The 25,390-nt window shown below is 39.5% G+C and overlaps 1 protein-coding gene across 1 annotated transcript; it reads left to right on the top strand.

The window, feature by feature from the left end:
• Positions 1-17,245: 17,245 nt before the first annotated feature.
• On the top strand, positions 17,246-25,015 carry ASB12 (ankyrin repeat and SOCS box containing 12). Its single transcript, XM_025277088.2, has 3 exons — positions 17,246-17,535; positions 23,326-24,174; positions 24,718-25,015. The coding sequence occupies exons 2-3, from the start codon at positions 23,391-23,393 to the stop codon at positions 24,849-24,851; spliced, it is 918 nt and encodes a 305-aa protein (XP_025132873.1). The 5' UTR covers positions 17,246-17,535; positions 23,326-23,390; the 3' UTR covers positions 24,852-25,015.
• The last annotated feature ends 375 nt before the right edge of the window (positions 25,016-25,390 follow it).

Here is a 25,390-nt window from a genome sequence, read left to right as displayed (position 1 = left end):
TTCAATGTCACTAATCATCAGGGAAATGCAAATCAAAACCACAATGAGATACCATTTCACACCTGTCAAAAGGGCTATTACCAAAAAGACAAGAGGTAATAAATGCTGGCAAGGATGTTGAGAAAGGAAACCCTGGTGCACAGCTGGTGGGAATATAAATTAGTAGAGCCACTAATAAAAACAGTATGGTTTCTAACCATAAAAGGTCCTTGATTTAAAAAAAAAAAAAAAAAAAAGCATAGTTACTCAAAAGATTAAAAGCAAAACTACCATATGATCCAATAATTTCACTTTTAAGTGTATATCCAAAGGATACTAAATCATTGTCTCAAAGAGGCATCTGTACTCTCATGTTCACAGCAGCATTATTCACAATAGCCAAGACATGGAGACAACCTAAGTGTTCTATGCTGTGCTTAGTCGCACAGTCCTGTCTGACTCTTTTGAGACCCCAGGGACTATAGCCCACCATGCTCCTCTGTCCATGGGGATTCTCCAGGCAAGAATACTGGAGTGGGTTGCCATGCCCTCCTCCAGGGGATCTTCCCAAGCCAGGGATTGAACCCAGGTCTCTCACACTGCAGGCAGACTCTTTCAATCTCAGCCAACAGATAAATAGATAAAGAGAAATTTTAAATATAGATACATAATAGTATGCAGCCATTAAAAAGAAAGAAATCCTGCCAACTGTGACAACACAGATAGACCTTGAGGGCATTATCCTAAGTGAAATGTCAGACAGACATATTGAATGATCTCACATACATGTAGAATCTAAAAACATTCAACTCATAGAAACAGTAGAATGGTGGTTGCCTAAGGGATAGGGGAAATTGGGAGATATTGGTCAAAGTGTACAAACTTTCAATTACAAGATTAATAAGTTCAGGGGATCTAAGGTACAGAATGGTAAATACAGTTAACAATACTGTATTCTATACTTGAAAGTTTCTATGAGAATAGAGTTTTATTTTTCTCACCATAACAAAATGATGAGTATGGGAGCTGAGAGGTGTTTTAACTAACCTTATTTTCGTAGATATTCTATATTATATATGTGTATGAAATAATCACATTGTATACCTTAATTTACATAATGTTATATGTGTTACATCACAAAAAAACTGAAAAATTAAAAAATAGAAGTTAAAAAAGTATACTCTAAGACCACAATAGAATTATACTACAAATTGATCATCAAAATGTAGCCAGCAAAGTCTAGTATATAAGGAGATTAAACAACACATTTCTAAATAACACATGGGGCAGAGAAGAAGCCTGAAAAGAAATTTTAAATGTTTGTAAGTGAAAATTAAAAATACAAGTTATCAAAATCCAGGGAATGCAGTGAAAGTAATGCATTGAGATAAATTATAGTGTTAAATTAGAAAAGAAGAAAGAGCTAAAGTAAATAAGATAAGATTCCACATTAGAAAACTAGGGGGGAAAAGAGCAAATTAAACCAAAAGGAGGAGAGAAAAAAATAGAGCAGACATTGAGGAAAATTATAAAGATAAAATAAAACAGAAACTCAATAAAGAAAATAACAAAACCCAAAGCTCGTTCTTTGCAAAGATTACTAAAATTGCTAAGCCTCTAGCCAAGTTAACTATGTGAAGAAGAGAGAAGATATAAATTATTATTTGGACAATAAAAGGGTAATAAGAGAATATTATGAACAACTCTATGTCCACAGATTTGATAATCTAGATGAAACAGACCAATTGCTTGAAAGACAAAATCAACAAAAATTCACACAAGTAATTAACCTCCAATTAAAATAAATAAATTTATATTTAAAAAATAAATAAAAACATCATACAAGTGTAAAAAAAAAAAAAAGAAAGAAATTCACTCAAGAAGAAATAGACAATCTGAATGGGCCTATACCTATTAATGAATTGAATCAAGAAATAATGAAACAGAATAGAGGGCCTAGAAATAAACCATAATTAAATAAAGCATAAATATATGTTCAATTAATCTACAAGAAAGGAGACAACGGTTAAAAGACAGTCTCTTCAATAAATGGTACTGAAAAAAACTAGACTGCTACATGCAAAAGAATGAAACAGGACCACTTCATAACACCATATACAGAAATAAACTAAAAATGGATTAAAGACTTAAATGTAAAACCTGAAACCATAAACCTCCTACAGTAAAACAGGCAGTATGCTCTTTGACATTGGTTTTAGCAATATTTTTTTGACATGTCTTTTCAGGCAAGGGCAACAAAAGAAAAAGTAGACAAATGAGACTAAAAACTAAAATGCCTATTTTTTTTGCAGGTACAAAGTTTATTATTAGAGACAGCACAACAACAAGTGGGAGGGCACATAGAGTAATGCTTTGTTTACTTAAGATAGAAGCAAGGCAGAGATGCACACCAGGAGAGAAAGGTAAAATGCCTTTTACAGTGAAAAAAAACTATCAACAAAGCAAAAAGGCAACCTACTGAATGGGAGAAGACATTTGTAAACAATATAACCAATAAGGGGTTGATATCAAAAATATATAAAAAATTTATACAACTCAATATCGAAATACCAACAACCCTATTAAAAATTGCAGTAGTGATGAATAGACTCTTTTTTTCCCCAGGGAAAGAATACAAATGGCCAACAGGCACATAAAAATATGCTCAACATCACTAATCATCAGAGGAATGCAAATCAAATCCACAAAAAAATACCACACCTCACACCTGTCAGATTGGCTATTATCAAAAAAACAAGAAACAATTGTTGGCGAGCATGTAGAAAAAAGAGAACACTCATACACTGTTGGTGGGAATGTAAATTGGCACACCAAGTATGGAAAACAGTATGGATAACCCTCAAGAAACTAAAAATAGAACTACGATCTAATCCACAATTCTACTTCTGAGTACTTATTTGAAGAAACAAACTAATTCAGATAGACTTTGGAAGGACTGTTGCTAAAGCTGAAACTCCAATACTTTGGCCACCTCATGCGAAAAGTTGACTCATTGGAAAAGACTCTGATGCTGGGAGGGATTGGGGTCAGGAAGAGAAGGGGACGACAGAGGATGAGATGGCTGGATGGCATCACCGACTCGATGGACATGAGTTTGGGTGAACTCCGGGAGTTGGTGATGGACAGGGAGGCCTGGCGTGCTGCAGTTCATGGGGTCGCAAAGAGTTGGACACGACTGAGTGACTGAACTGAACCCCTATATTCATTGCAATACTACTTACAATAGCCAAGATATGGAAGCCACCTAAGTGTCCATCGATAGACAAATAGATAAAGAAGAGGTAGTATATATAAATAATGGAATATTACTCATCCATAAAAAAGAATGAAATCTTGCCATTTGCAACAATGTGGATGGAGAGAAATGTCAGAGAAAGATGAATATTATATGATTTCACTTACACGTTTTGTAATCTATAAAAGAGAACAAATGAACAAACAAAGTAAAACATAAACAGACTCATAGGTATGAAGAACAAATTGGTGGTTGCCAGAGGGGAGGTGTGTTGGGGGATGGGCAAATAGATAAAGGGGATCAAAAGACACAAACTTCCAGCTATAAAATAAATAAGTCATGAGAATGTAAAGTGTAGTATAGGAATATAGTTAATGATATTTTAATAACTCTGGTGACAGATGGTAACTAGATCTATCATGGTGATCATTCTATAATTTATAAAAATAGTGAATCACTATTCTATACTTGAAACTCATATAACATTGTATATCAATTATAATTTCTAAAAAAATTAATAACCTTACAAAGCAAATCACTCATCTTAGATGGGCTCACTGATGGATTCTATCAGACAATAAGGGGGAAAAAAATTATACCAATTATCTACAGTTTCTTCTAAAAATTGAAGCAGAGGGAATACTTACCTCACTCTATGAGGGGTTTACCATAGGTGGCACCAGTGGTAAAGAATCTGCCTGCCATGCAGGAGATGCAGGAGACACGGATTTGATCCTTGGATCAGGAAGATCCCCTGAAGTAGGATATGACAACCCACTTCAGTATTCTTTTCTAGAAAATTCTGTGTACAGAGGAGCCTGGCAGGCTATAGTACATGGGGTCGCAAAGAGTTGGACATGGCTAATTGTGCACGTGCACACACACACACACACGATGAGGCCAGCATTATACTAATACCAAGCCTAGACAAAAAAAAAAAAAAAAACTTCGTAGGAAAACTACAAATCAATTATCTATCATGAACATAGCTGTAAAACCCCTCAACAAAATATTAGCAAATCAAATCAAACAATGTTTAAAAAGAATAATGCAACATTTAACAAGTGGAATGACCACAAGTTTGGTTCAACATTTGAAAATCAATTAATATAATTCATCATAGCAACACACTGATAAATAAAAATCACATCATCATATCAATAGATGCAGAAAAAAAAAACATTTGTGATATCAAACACTCATTTATGATAAAAAAAAAAAGTTGAAATAGGAGTGCAGGGAAACTTTCTCAATTTGATAAACAATATCTGAAAAGCCTGCAGCAAACATCATACCTAATGGTAAGAACCGCAAAGCATTCCTATGAAGGAATCAATAGGCAAGGATATCTCTTCTTACTACTCCTTTTCTACATCATACTGGAAGTCCCAGCTAAGGAAAGAAAATAAAAGGTATAAAAATTCAGAAGGGAGATATAAAACTGTCTATGTACTAGATGACATTATTGCATATAGAAAGTCCAAAATAATGGATGGAACAACTCCTGGAACTAATAAGAATTATAGCAAGCTTTCAGGACACAAGGTTAATATACAAAAGCCAACCATTTTCCTATATATCAGCAAAGAATAAGAAGAATTTAGAAATTCAAAACACAATGCCATTTACATTAGCACCAAAAAATACATAGAGACAGGTTTATCAAAATACAAGATCTACTTGAGGAAAACTACAAAACCCTGATGTATGAAATCAAAAAAGAAGGAAATAAATGGAGAGAGAGTGCATGTTAATGGATAGAAGACAAAATGTCAAGTTTTCAGTTCTCTCCAACTTGATCTATAGATTCAATGCAATCTCAATCAAAATCTCAGGAAGTTATTTTGGAATATCAACAAACTGATTATAAAGTTATTATAAAGTTCATATAGAGGGTCAAAAGATCCATAATAACTGACACAATATTGAAAGAGAAGAACAATGGAGGGCTGATACTACTCAACTTCAAGACTTACTATAAAGCTGTAGTAAGCAAGAAAGTGTATTATTGGCAACTGCTACTGCTAATTCACTTCAGTCGTGTCCGACTCTGTGCAACCCCAGAGACGGCAGCCCACCAGGCTTCCCCGTCCCTGGGATTCTCCAGGCAAGAACACTGGAGTGGGTTGTCATTTCCTTCTCCAGTGCATGAAAGTGAAAGTGAAGTCACTCAGTCGTGTTTGACTCCAGCGGCCCCATGGACTGCAGCCTACCAGGCTCCTCTGTCCATGGGATTCTCCAAGCAAAAGTACTGGAGTGGGGTGCCATTGCCTTCTCCAATTATTGGCAAATAATAGACAAATAGATCAATGGAAAGCTTAGAAGTAGAGCCATGTAAATATAATCAACTGATCTTTGACAAAGTAGTAAAGGCAATACTATGGAGCAAAGATAGTCTTTTCAACAAATGTTGCTGAAACAACTGGATATCCACGTTAAAAAAATGAATCTAGACAAAGACCTCACACTTTGACAAAAATTAACTAAAGATGAATCACAGACCTATGTGTAAAATGGAAAACTATAAAATTCCTGGAAGATAACCTAGAAGAAAACCTCTATGACCTTGGGTATGGCAATGACTTTTTAGGTACAAACCAAAGGCAGGTTCCATGAAAAAAATTACTGATAAACTGAACTTAATTTTTTAAGTCTGATAGGCAAAAGACACTGGTAAAAGAATGAGAAGCCAAAAACTTGGAGAAAATTTTTACAAAAGAGACATCTGTACAGCAGAAAGTAATACAACACCATAAAGCAACTATACTCCAATAAAAAAAAAATTAAAAGATACCCATGATAAAAGACTTATATAGAAATTACAAAAATAACTTTTTTTTTTTTTTGCTGTTAGTAGGTACTTTTATTAGCCTTACTTGAAAGATGCAGAAACAGAAATACAGACAGATTAAGTAATCTGCCTCAAGTCACACAGCTGGAAAGCAGCAGAGGCAACATTTGAACCCAGACAATCCAGCCCCAGAGCATCTGCTTTTAACAATTCTGTGTCATTTAATTCATGGTCTCTATGATTTTATAAACTTCTATCATTGATCACTTCTATCTGATCCCTCAGCCTCCAGACTGCCAGGCTATTTTTAATTACCTCTTTGGAAGAATTCACTGTTTTTTCCTCTACTTTCAAAAGTAACTCTTAAAGTCAACAATAAGAAAACAAACAACCCAATTAAAAAATGTGACAAACATCATAACAGACACCTCGCCATAGAAGGTATACAAATGGCAAATATGCATATAAAAAGATGCCTATGTCTTATTCATCAGGGAAATGCAAAATAAAACAATAAGATACTACTGCACACCTATTAGAATGGTCAAAACCCTGAATATTGACAACACCAAATGCTGAGAAGGATCTGGAATAATAGGAACTCTTGTTCATTGCTAGTGGGAATGCAAAATGGTACAACCACTTTGGAAGACACTTTGGAAGTTTCTTACAAAGCTAAATATAATTTTACCATACAATTCCATCAATCAAACTCTGGAATTTACCCAAAGGAATTGATAATTTATATTCCCTCAGATGGGGTTACCTGGTTGCTCACACAGTAAAGAATCCATCCATAATGCAGGAAACATGGGTTTGATCCCTGGGCCAGGAAGATCCCCTGGAGAAGGGAATTGCTCCCCACTCCAGTATTCTTGCCTGGAGAATTCCATGGACAGAGGAGCCTGGTGGGCTACAGTCTGGGTCACAAACAGTCAGACACAAATGAATGACTGACACTTTTCAGTACTTTTCTTTTGCACAAAACCTGCATACAGATGTTTCTAGCAGCCTTATTTATAATCTCCCAAACTTAAAAGTCACCAAAACATTCTTCAATAGGTGAACTTAAAAATAAACTGTGGAACATCCAGACATTGGAAAATTCTTCAGCACTGAAAAGAAATGAGATATTAAGTAATATAAAGACATACAGGAACTGTAAAATCAAAAACAAAACCACAGAACCCTCAATTAAATAGAGTTGGAAGACTAGAAGGAGGAGCTCTCATGCCCTGTGAGGATAGCAGACCCCAATAGAAAGAAGGCCTTCTTTCCTGGCAAGAACTCTGACAAAGAAAAGTCATAAATTCTGTTTACTATAGCCCTCCCAACTTTCTTTTCCTCTCTATAAAAGTGTTCTCCTTTCCTTGCTGTGGGAGGACTTCCACATGACTCACCATGGTTACTGACTCCAAATTGCAATTCTCTGCTGATATTGAATAAACTCATTTTTGCTTGAGAGGTATCCGACAGTCTACTTGTTTTAGGTCAACAGAATCTTAAATGCACATTACTAAGTGCAAGAAGCCAATCTGAAAATGCTACATTCTAAAAAAAGGCAAAACCATGGAGACAATAAAAATATCAGTGTTGCCTGAGGTTGAGTAGGGGTAGGATGAATAGGTGGAACACAGAGGATTTTTGAGGCAATGAGAATACTCTGAATGATACTATAATGATGGTTACATATCATTAGATATCAATATTTAACCAAATCCATAGAACATACAACACGGAGGATGAACCCTCATGCAAACTATGAACTTAGGGTCATTATGATGTGTCAATGTAAGGTCATCAGTTGTTATAAATAGCCCACTCTGGTAGGGGATGTTGATAATGGGGAAGACTATTTGTGCATAGGGATAGAATATTGGGGAAATCTGTGTATCATCCTCTCAATTTTGCTGTGAACATAAGACTTCTCAAAAATATAAAGTTTTTTTTTTTAAGTGAGTAAGATGGTAAATAAATATATATAATAAAATTATTGATTAGTTTTAAAAGAAATTCTATGAACTTCACACTTATAATCATAACAATTTAGAGAAAATTGACCTTCAAAATCCACCAACTACCAAAACTTTAATAAAAATTAAATAACTGATATGAATAGTTCTGTATCCATTAAAGAAATGAAATTCATTATGTAAAAACTCCCCTCCCCAAAAAATCTCTGGGCCCAGATGGTTTCACTGGAGAATTCTACCAAACATTTATGGAATTAATACCAATCTTATTAATTTACACAATTTCTTCCAGAAATGGAAGAAAAGAGAAGATTTCTAAACTCATTTTATGAGGTCAGTGTTACCCTGATACCAAAATCAAAGAGATAAAGAAAAAAGAAATCTACAAACCATTATTTTTTCATCAACCTAAACAGAAAATTCCTTTCAAAAATATTAGCAAACGTAACCCTGTGCATGCTATGTTGCTTCAGTTGTGTCCAACTCTTTGCAACCCTATTAACTGTAGCCCACCAGGCTCCTCTGTCCATGGGATTCTCCAGGTAAGAATACTGGAGTGGGTTGCCATGCCCTCCTCCAGGAACCTAACCCCATGAGGCACTAAAAATTATTCACCCTTTCCAAGTGCAATTTATTTCAAGGATGAAAGTGATTCAGCATTTCAAAATCAATGATGTTAATCCACCATATGAACAGGTTAAAGATGAAAACTCATATGACCACATCAATTGATGTAAAAAAAGTATTTAACAAAATCCAACGTACATTCCTGATGTAAACACTCAGTAAGCTATGGGCTTCCCTGGTGGCTCAGAGGTTAAAGCGTCTGCCTCCAATGCGAGAGACCCGGGGTTCAATCCCTGGATCAGGAAGATCCCCTGGAGAAGGAAATGGTAACCCACTCCAGTATTCTTCCCTGGAGAATCCCATGGATGGAGAATCCTGGTAGGCTACAGTCCACGGGGTCGCAAAGAGTCGGACATGACTGAGCAACTTCAAAAAAAAAAAAAAGCTATGAATAGAAGGGAAGTTCCTGAACCTAGACGAAGGGCATCTATTTAAAAAACCTATAGTTAACATCATACCTAGTGATGAAAGACTAAATGTTTCCCCACAAGACTGGGAAAAAGCAAAGACGTCCACTCTCACCACTCTTACTCAATATATTTCTGGAAGTTCTAACCACTACAATAAGACAAGAAGAGGAAATAAGGCATACAGATTGGAAAGAAAGAAATAAAATTGTCCCTATTTGCAGATGACATGATTGAATACATAGAAAATCCAAAGGAATATATAAAAAACAAAAACATTGGAACTAGTAAATTCAGCACTGTGGCAGGATATAAAATCAACACACACACACATCATATATCTACATGAACACCCAATGTAATTGGTGTTCAAAATCAAAACCCAATGTAATTTACAATGTATCCAAAGAAATTCAAATACTTAGGTATACACTTAATAAAATATGTATATGATACATACACTAAAAACTACAAAATTTGATGAAAGAAATTAAGGACTTAAATAAATGTAAAAACATATACCATGTGTAGAAAAGACAAATATACAATATCACTTATATGTGGAATCTAATGAAAGGATACAAAGGAACTTATCTACAAAACAGAAATAGTTACTGATGTAGAAAACTAATGTATGGTTACCAGGGAGGAAGGAGGGATGGGGATAAATTGCAAGACTGGGATTGATATATACACACTACTATATATAAAAATCACGATGGTGTGATCACTGACCTAGAGCCAGATATCCTGGAATGTGAAGTCAAGTAGGCCTTAGAAAGCATCACTACAAACAAAGCTATTGGAGGTGACAGAACTCCAGTTGAGCTATTCCAAATCCTGAAAGATGATGCTGTGAAAGTGCTGCACTCAATATGCCAGCAAATTTGGAAAACTCAGCAGTGGCCACAGGACTGGAAAAGGTCAGTTTTCATTCCAATCCCAAAGAAAGGCAATGCCAAAGAATGCTCAAACTACCGCACAATTGCACCCATCTCACAAGCTAGTAAAGTAATGCTCAAAATTCTCCAAGCCAGGCTTCAGCAATGTGAACCGTGAACTTCCTGATGTTCAAGCTGGTTTTAGAAAAGGCAGAGGAACCGGAGATCAAATTGCCAACATCCGCTGGATCATGGAAAAAAGCAAGAGAGTTCCAGAAAAACATCTATTTCTGCTTTACTGACTATGCCAAAGCCTTTGACTGTGTGGATCACAATAAACTGTGGAAAATTCTGAAAGAGATGGGAATACCAGACCACCTGATCTGCCTCTTGAGAAATTTGTATGCAGGTCAGGAAGCAACAGTTAAAACTGGACATAGAACAACAGACTGGTTCCAAATAGGAAAAGGAGTTCGTCAAGGCTGTATATTGTCACCCTGTTTATTTAACTTGTATGCAGAGTACATCATGAGAAACGCTGGACTGGAAGAAACACAAGCTGGAATCAAGATTTCCGGGAGAAATATCAATAACCTCAGATATGCAGATGACACCACCCTTATGGCAGAAAGTGAGGAGGAACTAAAAAGCCTCTTGATGAAAGTGAAAGTGGAGAGTGAAAAAGTTGGCTTAAAGCTCAACATTCAGAAAGCGAAGATCATGGCATCCGGTCCCACCACTTCATGGGAAATAGATGGGGAAACAGTGGAAACAGTGTCAGACTTTATTTTTCTGGGCTCCAAAATCACTGCAGATGGTGACTGCAGCCATGAAATTAAAAGACATTTACTCCTTGGAAGGGAAGTTATGACCAACCTAGATAGTATATTCAAAAGCAGAGACATTACTTTGCCAACAAAGGTTCGTCTAGTCAAGGCTATGATTTTTTTCGTGGTCATATATGGATGTGAGAGTTGGACTGTGAAGAAGGCTGAGTGCTGAAGAATTGATGCTTTTGAACTCTGGTGTTGGAGAAGACTCTTGAGAGTCCCTTGGACTGCAAGGAGATCCAACCAGTCCATTCTGAAGGAGATCAGCCCTGGGATTTCTTTGGAAGGAATGGTGCTAAAGCTGAAACTCCAGTACTTTGGCCACCTCATGCAAAGAGTTGACTCATTGGAAAAGACTCTGATGCTGGGAGGGATTGGGGGCAAGAGGAGAAGGGGACGACAGAGGATGAAATGGCTGGATGGCATCACTGACTCAATGGACGTGAGTCTGGGTGAACTCCGTGAGTTGGTGATGGACACGGAGGCCTGGTGTGCTGCGATTCATGGGGTCGCAAAGAGTTGGACATGACTGAGTGACTGATTTGATCTGATCTGATCTGATATATAAAAATAAATAACAATAAGGACCTACTCTCAATACTCTGTAATGGCCTATATGGGAAAAGAATCTAAAAAAGAGTGGGTATATGTATAAGTATATCTGATTCACTTTGCTATTATACACCTGAAGCTATCACAACAGTGTAAGTCAAATATATTCCAATAAGTAAAAAAAAAAATACCATGGGTTCAACACAGTAAAGCAGTCAATTCTCCTGAAATTATTATATAGACTTAACACAGTTTCTTCCAAAGTCTCAGCAATTTTTTGTAGACATAGGCAAGCTTATTCTAAAAGGTATTGATAATTAAAAGCTACAGGTCCTAGTATAGCTAAAACAATCCTGACATGGAAGAGTAAAATGGGAGTAATCACTTTAGGGTTAGGGTTAGGGTAATCACTTTGCTCATAAATCCTATGATATAACTGGAGTGATAAAGACCTGTGCACAGATGTTCATAGAATGGTTTTCCTTAATAGCCAAATAACTACATGCAATCTAGATGTCTTTCACTGGGTCAATGGTTAAACAAATCATGGTACATACACACCACAAAAACAAATGATGCAGGCAACAACTTGGATGAATCCCATGGGCATGCTGGGTGGGAAAAAAACGCTACTTTCAAAAGGTACGGTTTCATTTATATAATTTTGAAATGTCAAAATTATAGAAATGGAAAAGAGATTAGAGATTGCTAGGTTAAGGACCAAGGAGGGAGAGTGGAAAAGAAATAGATATAGCTATAAAAAGGAAATCTGAGGTATCCTTATTGTTCTAGAACTATTCTGTATACTGTCTGTATATTCTGTATATTGGGGTGGTATACACAAAAAGCTACTATGTGATAAAATTGTACAGAAGCAAACAAACACTGAGACACACATGACTACAGGTAAACTTCGGAAATCAGAATAAGATAGGTGAATCAATGTCAACATTCTACTTAAGGCACTGCATTGTCTTACAAAATTCTACCATTGGAGGAAATAGTAAAGTCTACAGGGAATCTCTGTATGTTAATATGCAATTATTTCCAAAATTTTCTATTAAAAAAATCCTACTTTTTTTTTCCAAGAATAATACTGAATCATAAATAGCTTGTTTGTTGGCTGCTAATCAGGTTAGCATGAGACCTCAGGTAATAAACACCTACAGGCCACTGCCTCAAACCAAGCTGAAGGAGATATGCTTTTTGATGTTTCCAATGGTCAGTCCACTGGAGAAGGGAATGGCAAACAACTTCAGTATTCTTGCCTTGAGAACCCCATGAAGAGTATAAAAGGCAAAATGATAGGATACTGGAAAAGGAACTCCCCAGGTTGGTAGATGTCCAATATGCTACTGGAGATCAGTGGAGAAATAACTCCAGAAAGAATGAAGGGATGGAGTCAAAGCAAAAACAATACCCAGTTGTGGATGTGACTGGTGACAGAAGCAAGGTCCGATGCTGTAAAGAGCAATATTGCATAGGAATCTGGAATGTCAGGTCCATGAATTAAGGCAAATTGGAAGTGGTCAAACAGGAGATGGTAAGAGTGAACATTAACATTCTAGGAATCAGCGAACTAAAATGGACTGGAATGGGTGAATTTAACTCAGATGACCATTATATCTACTACTGTGGGCAGGAATCCCTCAGAAGAAATGGAGTAACCATCATGGTCAACAAAAGAGTCTGAAATGCAGTACTTGGATGCAATCTCAAAAACGACAGAATGATCTCTGTTCGTTTCCAAGGCAAACCATTCATTATCACAGTAATCCAAGTCTATGTCCCAACCAGTAATGCTGAAGAAGCTAAAGTTGAACAGTTCTATGAAGACCTACAAGACCTTTTAGAACTAACACCCAAAAAATATGTTCTTTTCATTATAGGGGACTGGAATGCAAAAGTAGGAAGTCAAGAAACACCTGGAGTAACAGGCAAATTTGGCCTTGGAATACGGAATGAAGCAGGGCAAAGACTAAGAGAGTTTTGCCAATAAAATGCACTGGTCATAGCAAATACCCTCTTCCAACAACACAAGAGAAGAATTTACACATGTACATCACCAGATGGTCAACACAGAAATCAGATTGATTATATTCTTCCCAGCCAAAGATGGAGAAGCTCTATACAGTCAACAAAAACAAGACCAGGAGGTGACTGTGGCTCAGATCATGAACTCCTTATTGCCAAATTCAGACTGAAATTGAAGAAAGTAGGGAAAACCACTAGACCATTCAGGTATGACCTAAATCAAATCCCTTATGATTATTGAGTGGAAATGAGAAATAGATTTAAGGGACTAGATCTGATAGATAGAGTGCCTGATGAACTATGGATGGAGGTTCGTAAAATTGTACAGGAGGCAGGGATCAAGACCATCTCCATGGAAAAGAAATGCAAAAAAGCAAAATGGCTCTCTAGGGAGGCCTTACAAATAGCTGTGAAAAGAAGAGAAGCGAAAAGCAAAGAAGAAAGGGAAAGATATAAGCATCTGAATGCAGAGTTCCAAAGGATAGCAAGGAGAGATAAGAAAGCCTTCCTCAGCAATCAATGCAAAGAAATAGAGGAAAATAACAGAATGGGAAAGACTAGAGATCTCTTCAAGAAAATTAGAGATACCAAGGGAATATTTCATGCCAAGATGGGCTCGATAAAGGACAGAAATGGTATGGACCTAACAGAAGCAGAAGATATTAAGAAGAGGTTGCAAGAATACACAGAAGAACTGTACCAAAAAGATCTTCATGACCCAAATAATCACAATGGTGTGATCACTCACCTAGAGCCAGACATCCTGGAATGGGAAGTCAAGTGGGCCTTAGAAAGCATCACTACGAACAAAGCTAGTGGAGGTAATGGAATTCCAGTTGAGCTGTTTCAAATTCTGAAAGATGATGCTGTTAAAGTGCTGCACTCAATATGCCAGCCAACTTGGAACACTCAACAATGGCCACGGGACTGGAAAAGGTCAGTTTTCATTTCAATCCCAAAGAAAGGCAGTGCCAAAGAATGCTCAAACTACCACACAATTGCACTCATCTTACATGCTAGTAAAGTAATGCTCAAAATTCTCCAAGCCAGGCTTCAGCAATACATGAACTGTGAACTTCCAGATGTTCAAGCTGGTTTTAGAAAAGGCAGAGGAACCAGAGATCAAATTGCCAACATCCATTGGATCTTCGAAAAAACAAGAGAGTTCCAGAAAAACATATTTTTCTGCTTTATTGACTATGCCAAAGCCTTTGACTGTGTGGATCACAATAAACTGTGGAAAATTCTGAAAGAGATGGGAATACCAGACCACCTGACCTGCCTCTTGAGAAGCCTATATTTAGGTCAGAAAGCATCAGTTAAAACTGGACATGGAACAACAGACTGGTATCAAATAGGGAAAGGACTATGTCAAGGCCATATATTGTCACCCTGCTTATTTAATTCTATGCAGAGTACATCATGAGAAATGCTGGGCTGGAAGAAGCACAAGCTGGAATCAAGATTGCCGGAAGAAATATCAATAACCTCAGATATGCAGATGGCACCACCCTTATGGCAGAAAGTGAAGAGGAACTAAAAAGTCTCTTGATGGAAGTGCAAGAGGAGAGTGAAAAAGTTGGCTTAAAACTCAACATTCAGAAAATGAAGATCATGGGATCCGGTCCCATCACTTCATGGGAAATAGATGGGGAAACAGTGGAAATAGTGTCAGACTTTATTTTTCTGGGCTCCAAAATCACTGCAGATGGTGATTGCATCCATGAAATTAAAAGACACTTACTCCTTGGAAGGAAAGTTATGACCAACCTAGATAGCATATTCAAAAGCAGAGACATTACTTTGCCAACAAAGGTCTGTCTTGTCAAGGCTATGGTTTTTCCAGTGGTCATGTATGGATGTGAGAGTTGGACTGTGAAGAAAGTGCCTAAGAATTGATGATTTTGTACTGTAGTGTTGGAGAAGACTCCTGAGAGTCCCTTGGACTGCATGGAGATCCAACCAGTCCATTCTGAAGGAGATCAGCCCTGGGATTTCTTTGGAAGGAATGATGGGAAAGCTGAAACTCCAGTACTTTGGCCACCTCATGCGAAGAGTTGACTTATTGGAAAAGACTCTGATGCTGGGAGGCATTGGGGGCAAGAGGAGAAGGGGATGACAGAGGATGAGATGGCTGGATGGCATCACCGACTCTATGGACATGAGTTTGAATAAACTCCGGGAGTTGGTGATGGAGAGTGAGGCCTGGCGTGCTGTGATTCATGGGGTTGCAAAGAGTCGGACACAACTGAACGACTGAACTGAACTGAACTGAATGATCAGTCATTGATCACACTGGGACACACTTGACACTTTCCTAAGGAGTTATCTGACCTCCTGTGAACTCCCTGATGCTGTTAATATGTAAGCAGGCTGCACTACCACTTCATGAATTGGCAGACAAGACTTGGGAAGGGATTGGATAGATCTTGAAATAAATAGTAGATGGAAGGGAGCTGTTTCCACTGAGATAAGATAATGGTATGATATCTGGGATCAGATCCCCAGAGGGCTTTTTTGGGACAAACAAAGTGACTGTGTTGTCTGAGGTTCTAAAGTGAAGTTTGGATCAACAGTTGACCTCAGGAGTGCTTTATAGATGCAGATAGAGGCTTGGCTGAAAGAAGGACCAACTGAACTGTCCAATAATGAAATGTACTACTTTGGGATGTAGAGTGTCCTATTTTTGGAAGCATTTAAGCAGAAGTTATTGAACATCTCAGAAATGTGGACATTTCCTTTCAATATGCAGATTCTAATACCAAAGTAATCATGTAAAACACAGCTGCTGGTATTTAATTGCAACACATTTCTCGTTCCCTCACTGGCTTTTCTTTTTTTCCTGACTGGAACCTTCTCTTCTGTGATAATTGGAAGTTAAAAAAAAAGTACTCTGAGGTCTTGGGATCAATGTTCTATATAGACTACAATCTCTGCAGGAAAATTCAAGTTATTATTGTATTTGGTGGCATGTAGGGACACAGAACCCTGCAATTACCCCCTGGACTAATCTGAGAGATTGATATGGACACAAGATAACCATTGTAGCATTATGAGAACTACCAATTGTTTTCATGTCTGTTTTTCCTAATAAACTGTGAACTCTTTGAAGGATACCATATTTTACATTTTTAAAAAAGTTATTCCTAAACATAGTGGTTTCTCAATAGTTTCTCCATAAAATGTTTCTCAGACATGATCAATGGCTTGTGGTGTAGTTTGTATAACAAATGCTGGCCTGGCATTTCTTCCCAGGAGGAAGAAGGTGCTCGCTTCCACTTGCTTTTTTGGGTGACATCTAAGGTAGATAATGTGACTATTTCTAAAGATATCTCTCTACCATTTCCTTCATTTAATGGCAACCAGAGAGCTAAAACAATACTTTAAAGATCTGAGCTTTTGACAGAGTTCCTAGTGCTAGACACATGAATCTAGTTTGATGGCTTAGGTGTGAAAAGGGTGGGAAGGCTGTGGATATTTTCTTTAAGCTGAGTCTGGTGGGTTGGTGGACAGGGGAGGCATTTATAAATGATCAGGGCCAACTGAGTGACTTAGCACACATAGGGCCTTCTAAACTTTGGAAAACCTTGTTGATATGTGTTCCAGTATGGCATTCTCTGCTTCCCACCATCCTCCTCACTCTTGGGAGTAGGGGTATTGGAGTGGGGGAAGGAGAGGGCAATGTGTTGTTGGTCATTCAAAAAAGGAAATAGGAAATCCAAAGAGGCTAAGTTAGGAAGAGAAAAAGAAGAGGCCTGGGACCAGAGGAAGGTGTGCTAAGGAAGACTGGGCCTTCTCTGGCCCCTTAGTGAAAGGACAGGAACACCCACAGCCAGGAGTCTGGCCTTGTAGCCTATTTTATTGGTGGGAAGGGGTACCCTGGGACACACTAGGAGCCTAAGTCTCAGCACAGCCAGACACCTGTCAGTCAGTCCTTCCAAGACTTCCCCATGGATGGCCCTGTTCTCAAAGGGATCTCTCCCAGAAAGGCATTAGTAAGATAACACGGCCTTCAGAGCGAGGTGGAGGTGGGGTGGAGGGTAGCCTAAAATTAGCCCTCTGTATCTATTCAGCCAGACTGCAGGCAGTGTTATTAACAGTGGAAACTGGGGGCTCTGCCTGCTCCAGCCCCTGGGGCAAGTAGGGGGCTCCCCTTGGAGGGGCCACCAAGGCCCAGTGCTTCACAGAGGTGTAGGGGCAGCCTGGTGAGTACCTGGAGCCTAGAATATGATAATGCTATCAGGAACAAGTGAACTCTTAGGGCTGCTGTCTGGTGAACCTATGATCACCACCCTTTGTAGTCTGTTTCCACTGGGTCTGGTTTCTGGTGGTGCTTGGGAGGTCAGTGAGGAAACCTGCCCACAGAGAGAATGACGGGTTCCTGCTGTGTTTGTCCCAGGAAAGTATGTCTGCCTGGGCTCTGGGATTCAAATGGTCCTACTTCTTCAGGGAAATCACTGCAGTTATGCAATACAGGAAGGGGGAAGTTTTGTTTGTCTTTGTGTCCTTGTTTAGTATAATATCTAATTCATGACTAAACTTAGAAAATGAAGCTAGATCTTGCACTGTGTCTGTTTAAATATGTCTTGGTATGTCTTTGTCTCTGGGTAATATTTTTGAGGTTAATTTGTAAATAAGCTCTATTTATTTGACTTAAAAAAAGGTAAGCACTTACAAATCAAATAATTCTAAATTAAACAATAAATTCCAGGTTCATATGAACTGGGAAATATTCAGTATTAAATACCTGATATTAATGCTTGTTCATTGACCTATCTAATATAGACATGTCTTAGAGTAGTTAGACCGCCCTCGTCACTTCCCTGGTGGCTCAGATGGTAAAGCGTCTGTCTACAATGTGGGAGACCTGGGTTCGATCCCTGGGTTGGGAAGTTCCCTGGAAAAGGAAATGGCAACCCAGTCCAGTACTCTTGCCTAGAAAATCCCATGGATGGAGGAGCCTGGTGTCCATGGGGTTGCGAAGAGTCAGACACGACTGAACGACTTCACTCACTTTAGTATTTGTGAGTATGTGTAGATGCAGAAGGATAGGCTCAAGGACAGAAAGGCAAAGCTCCTCGATGTAGTGGGGGGAGAGGGGAAAATAAGCATTAAAAATAGTCTATTAATGCTTGGCAGACTATTCTGGGGCCCACTGAAACCAGCCACTCTCCCAAAGGAGTTCTTAACCTAGATTCACAGACACCCTCACAAGAGGGCCTTAGATAGAATTCAAAAAATCCAAAAATACAGATGATATGAACAAATACTTTTATTTCCCCTAATCTAACTGAAATTTACTACTTCCTTCAAGGATGAATGCTGGCAGCAAGTAGCAATCATATTACTAGTTTCTATAACTTGGTCACCAGAAGAAATCATAGATGTTTCCTTTCATATTACAGTTGTGACAGAGATCTAGAAATGTCATTTGTGCTCATTATAACTTAGAAATTATTAGTAGAACTTGTTGTTTAATGTGTTAATAAATAACTTTTATTACTACATATGCAATTTTAAAAATAATTTGATAGCTATTTTTCAATATAATAAGTTTCCTTTCATTCTATATAGCTTATGGATGGAGGGACACATATGCCTGTGGCCGATTCATGTTGATGTATGGCAAAAACCATCACAATATTGTAAAGTAATTATCCTCCAATTAAAATAGATTAATTAATCTAAAAAAGAAAGAAAAAATTAAAAATTATTCTGAGATGGGGCCAGAAACTTAACAAGATTGCCACAGGGGCTGATGTCACCAAAAAAGAGTTTAAAACCCCTGCACTTTGGGGATCAGGAGAAGGATCCTTGCACAGAATGGCCACACACAAAAACTCTGATTAATAAACAATAGTATGGTGAGGTTAGACAATAGATGACTTAGATTTTCTTATCCTATCTAATGAGATGAGGTACAATTCACTCAAGTACCCAAGGCTGCTGGGGTTTATGTCTTGTTCTCCCTCTGGAGGCTCATTATATTGGCCCTGCTGTAGGCTCATAATATGACCTTGGTAAGATATTCAGCATTTCCCTTCACACTCCCTTTCCTCTTCATTTCCCTGAACATCACTCCCCCAAGAGTAAGATAGTAATATTGTAAAATAGTAAGATTTATTTTATTTAATGATTTCGTAAAGAAATCATTTCTTTACAGATCACATGATTAAGGTCCTGGAATCCAGCATGACCTCAAACCTGAGGATTCTGGGAGCTACAATATAACTGCTTGAGGCAAGGAGGAGGGATATGTGTTTGCTTTTCAGGTGATAATAGAAAGGACAGGATGGGGAGTAGGGAAATCTGGTTTCTATTCCATCTCTAAATTTAAGTTATGGAGCTTTAACCTCAGGAGGGAGCAGCAGTCATAGAAATTGAAGACCTAAGTAATAATAATAATCATAGTGAAAATAGTTACTGAGTACTACATTCAAGTGGTATTATAAATATTTAAGATGTATTAACTCATTTAATCCTAACAATAGTCCTCTGAGATAGATACTACTATTACTCTATCTTTACAAATAAAGGAATAGACACAGAGAGATTAAATGATCTGCCCTGGGTCACACAGCTACTAAGTGGTAGAGATGAGATTGAAACAGAATCCTAGACCATGTTTTACTACTTCCATATATGGACTCCCAATCTGCAGTAGGGAAAAAACAGATCCACACAGAAGGAGTTATGATACAGTGTGATGACTGCTATAGTGCTATAAGAGCAAAGACTCAAGGAAGTAACCAATCAGAGGAAGTTGCATGTGAAAGAAGAAAGCATGATATATATCAAGAGCCATAATTTCTCCTCCCTTATTGATGGATTTTGGAGTATAAGTAGAGGAGTGATAGAAAGTGAGGCTGGAGATTTTGGCCAAGGTTTTCTCATGAAGGACCTGTAAGCTTGGCAAGGCATCTGGGCTATACTCTGAAAGAAAGGGGAGTCATTAAAAGATTTAAAATAGAGGATTGGCGCAGACAAGGTTTATATTTTTAAGTGATCACTTTAGCCATAAGAAGAAGAAATTATTGAAAAAGTAAACTAGCTAGGAGACTACTGTAAGAGTTGATGCAAAAGATGATAGAGGCCTAGACAAAGTACAGGCAATGAGTATAAGCCTGAGAGGGGTAGCCTATAGAGGTCTCTAGGAAGTAAAATCCATATGATTTGGTAAATCAGTTAGATAGGGGTGGGAGAAAGAGTTAAAGAGACCTGACATTAGTCTGGGTATTTGGTTTGGTTGACGAGTTGGATGATGATGAACTGAGATGTGGATGTAGTTTGGTGATGGTGATGGTAGTAGTGATGGTGTGATACTGCTGATTTTGAAGTACCTGAAAGAATTCAATGAATACATACCTTTGCTGAAGAGAGAGCTGGTGTACTTGGAGTAGTGAGCTTGAAATCATCCTGATAAAGGTGAAAGCTATAGCTCTAGAAGAAGGAGAGAACACGGAAGACAAAACTATTTCAGGGGAGAACAGAGGGGGGGAAATCAGAAGAGTGTGCTGGCCAGGAAGCCAAGAGAAGACTACAAAGGAAGAAGTGGTCAGATGCTTCAGAAGAGTCAGAAAAGGAAAGATCTGAGAAATAGCTAGTAGATTTAACCACAAGGATGACTTTTAAAGAACTATTCAGTGTGTGATTAAGGTGGATGGAGTCACTGCAGAGGGTGGAAAAGTGACTTGGAGGTGAAGAAGAAAAGATAGCTAGAGTAGGACAAAGGACCATAGAAGTGTTTTGTTTCCAAAGATGGCTGAGGGAGAGGAACCAGTGGAGAGGCTGAAGGCACAGAGGAAGCTCACCTTTGAAGATCTAACATGTGGTAGCTATGTTTCTCTTGGGGTTTCCCTGGTTGCTCACCCAATAAAGAATTCGCCTGCAATGCAGGAGACTTGGATTTGATCCCTGAGTCAGGAAGATCTCCTGGACAAGGAAATGGCTACCCATGCCAGTATTCTTGCCTGGAGAATCCTGTGGACAGAAAAGCCTAGTGGGCTACAGTCCATGGGGTCACAAAGAATCAGACATGACTGAATGACTAAGCATACATGCACACACACACTCTTTCTCTTAACAGTTCCATTAAGGGACAATTATTTCTGTCTTATAAATGAGGAAACTGAATCCCAAAGAAGGGAAGAGACTTGCCCAAAGGTTGCTCAGATAGAAAATAGGGGTGCTGAGTTGCAAACTTAGATCTGCCTGATTTCTCAAATCCTCTTGTTATAACTGTACCAAAAAAAAATGGATAAATAATAAATATATGGAGTTGATGCTGACTTATAGGGGGAGCTAAAGTTGAGGGAGACCCATCCACCCACCTCACAATTTATTCTATGAAGTGTATATTTGAGGTCCCAGGCTAACAAAGAGGGGTTGAGGTCAACGGTGAATAAAAGGAGGTGTGTGGCCTTGAGCCCAGGGCTGCAGGGTATGGGATAGGATGAAAACTCAACTTCTGAAAAACCTACCAGCTTATCCTGATGACATTACAAACTGAGATGGGTGACTTTGACTTTGGAGCATTACAAACAGGACAAGAAAAGTCAAAGCATTAGGTTGAGTCAGTCACTGGGCGATGAGTGATTTTGTAGAGCCTGGGGGTAATGAAGAGACAAGAGCTGAGGGTTGAGGCAAGGCTCCAGGCTGGGTAGAGCAGAGAGGATAGGAAAATGCTTGACTCAGAGAGATGGGAAAGATTGAAGGCAGGAGGAGAAAGGGGCAAAAGAGGATGAGATGGTTGGGTGGCATCACCAACTCAATGGACATGAGTTTGAGCAAACCTTGGGAGATAGTGAAAGACAGGGAAACCTGGCATGCTGTAGTCTATGGGGTTACAAAAAGTTGGACATGACTTAGTAACTGAACAACAACAGCAGAGAGATGGAGAAGCCATAGTTTCCAAAGAGTTGCTGGCAATCAAAGGGACTCCTGGATTGAAGTGGTCCTGGTGGAAAATCTAGTTTTCAACAGAGAGGAGGACTTGCCCTGGAAACCTCAACTATTTCTCACTATCTCTTTAAGTTTGTTTTACTTGAAGTGTATTTCTTATAATGTAATTTCTTTATTTAATCATTGAATGTCATTCAGCATCCATTTCCTGAGCAACTCTGTTGCCTGAAGCATGGGACCTGAGTCTGAGTGGACATCACATATGAGGGGCTATAAAGAGGTTGAAAAGTAAAAGTGAAAGTTAGTCGCACAGTTGTGTCTGACTCTTTGTGATCCCATGGATTGTAGCCTGCCAGGTTCCTCTGTCCATGGAATTCTCCAGGTAAGAGTACTGGAGTGGGTTATCGTTTCCTTCTCCAGGGGATCTCCCGACCCAGGGATCAAACTCAGGTCTCCTGCATTGCAGGCAGATCTTTACCATCTGAGCCACTAGGGAAGCCCATGAAGTTGTTGAATCTTATCTAAAAGGCTGAGAGGTAGAGTTGAGGGCCTACCCCCATAAGACTGATGTCAGAATGCTCAGGGATGACTGCTTCACACCACAAAGTACCATTCTGTTAGCCTAGCAACTGCCAGACCAGAATCCCCTCATTAGCCCACACATTCTGAACTAAGATGCATCTACCAACTCCCTAGCCATGATGTAGGCTATGCTAGGAGTGGAGGAATAATAAGATGGATACAGGAGTCCTCACCTTGGAGTTTACACACTGATGAAGCACAGATAAGTGGAAATAAGATGTGAAAGTTCATAGCTAAAGCCTAGTTGTAATCCTTTAGAATCCCTGAGAAGGGGCAGAGATTAGGGAAGGCTTCCCAGAAGTAGGAGTTTCAAAGGTAGGCAGAACAACATATACAAAGGTACCAGGCTGTGAAATTACCTGATCTATTTTGGCAGCCATCTCTAGGGTCTGGATGGAGTAGGAGTTAGAAGCAGGGTGCCAATGAGTGAGGAGTCTGATAGTGAAGGATAAGGGAGCAAGCATCCAGGCTTTTGATGGCAGCCCTCAGTCTTCTGTTTTTATCACCCACAGATCTGGCATATCCTCCTGCTCATAATGAGAATAGTTCTGCTCCAATCAGCCAAGGTGAAAACCTCATGGACATCACCAAGATCTTCTCCCTCCTGCAGCCTGATGAGGAGGAGGACACCAACACAGGAGAGAAACAAGCTCTCAATCAAGCAGTGTACAACAATGATTCCTATACTTTGGACCAGCTTTTGTGCCAGGAGCGTTACAAAAGATTTATCAACAGTAGGAGTGGCTGGGGTGTCCCTGGGACACCCTTGCGCTTGGCTGCTGCTTATGGCCACCTTAGCTGCCTGCAGGTCCTCCTGGCACATGGTGCTGATGTTGACAGCTTAGACGTCAAGGCACAGACACCACTTTTTACCGCTGTCAGTCATGGCCATCTGGACTGTGTGCGTGTGCTTTTGGAAGCTGGTGCCTGTCCTGGTGGTAGCATCTACAACAACTGCTCTCCTGTGCTCACAGCTGCCCGTGATGGTGCTGTTACCATCCTGAAGGAGCTCCTGGGTCATGGTGCAGAGGTCAATGTCAAGGCGAAACTACCAGTCTGGGCATCGAACATAACTTCATGTTCTGGCCCCCTCTATTTGGCTGCAGTCTATGGTCACCTTGATTGTTTCCGCCTGCTTTTGCTCCATGGGGCAGACCCTGACTACAACTGTACTGACCAGCACCTACTGGCTCGAGTCTCACGGCCCCGCACCCTCCTCGAAATCTGCCTCCACCATAATTGTGAGCCAGAGTACATCCAGCTGTTAATTGATTTTGGTGCTAACATCTACCTTCCATCTCTCTCCCTGGACCTGAACTCGCAATATGATAAAGGCACTGCATTGTTGGTACAGGCCCGAGGTGAGTGTCAAGCAGACCAGCTCTAATAGGTCTCCTGGCTTGGATGTCCCAGGGACACAAATCACCCCCAAAGTTAATATTTCTGGGGTGAATTGGAGAAAGCACCATTGTCTTCCCTTTCTTGGGGCCCCAGTAGAAAAGAGGTTACAGATTCCTTTTTAGAGAAAGGCAATGGCACCCCACTCTAGTACTTTTGCCTGGAAAATCCTATGGACGGAGGAGCCTGGTGGGCTGTCATCTATGGGGTCACACAGAGTCGGACACGACTGAAGTGACTTAGCAGTCACTAAGATGAGGTAAGGTTTGCACAATCCCAATTTGTGGTTCTGGCTCTGCCAATGACAGTTTTGTGGCCTTGAACATGCTCTCTCTAGGCTTCAGTGTGTCCCCATTGGTACCATGCATTTTAGGGCAGGGAGGGGGACATTTCTTAGAAGGGAAAGGTCAGTTAGGGCTGCAATAGCCAGGGCAGGATGGATGTAGGCTTGAGTGGGAGAACTACACTGAGAATTGCTTCTCAAAACCTGTTTTTCCTTACTGTAGCCACTCCACGGTCACTACTATCACAGGCTCGTTTAGTTATCCGCAGATCCTTGTGCCACACCAGCCAGCCACAGGCCATCGACCAGCTGGATATTCCCCCCATGTTGATTAGCTACCTCAAACACCAACTGTAATCTTGCAGCATGCCCAGAAACCTACAATGCCTCCAAGAAATCACCTGGGGACCCAGGTAGCTGGAGAGAACTACAGCTCTACACACTCACCCAAAGCTGCTCTCTTGTATTATCCTCCACAATAAAATCCTCAGAGAATAAATCCTGGGGGCTGTTGTGTCTGGTGTGTGTTAGGTTGGGGGGGGCATAGAGTTCACTGGGGGAAGGTGTCTGGTTGGTCATGGGAAAGAATTATAGTGATCTGGGATTCAACAGGCATAGGAGCCTGACTACTGAAAGATAAAACTAACCCAATAGCTTATACCTCCCCACCAAGATCCTTGAAACAATTGGCACTGTAATGTCCTAGGAGCAAGGTCCTGAAGAAAGCAGGTAAGTATAAGGGTAGCATCATCTTGTTCAGCCCTGTGTCTCCATTGACTCTCTGGCTGCTATTGTTACTGAACCAAACTTGGGTCCACAACCAATCTATTGACACCAGGTTGTGGTGAACGAAAGCCACCTTTTCAGGGGCTGTTGCCTGTCAAGACCAGCTTGAC

This window comes from Bubalus bubalis, chromosome X (genome assembly GCF_019923935.1).
Source record: "Bubalus bubalis isolate 160015118507 breed Murrah chromosome X, NDDB_SH_1, whole genome shotgun sequence".
NCBI classification, from domain to species: Eukaryota; Metazoa; Chordata; class Mammalia; order Artiodactyla; family Bovidae; genus Bubalus; species Bubalus bubalis.
Note: the sequence above shows the minus strand (reverse complement) of the source record. Positions and strands in the feature narration are given on the sequence as shown.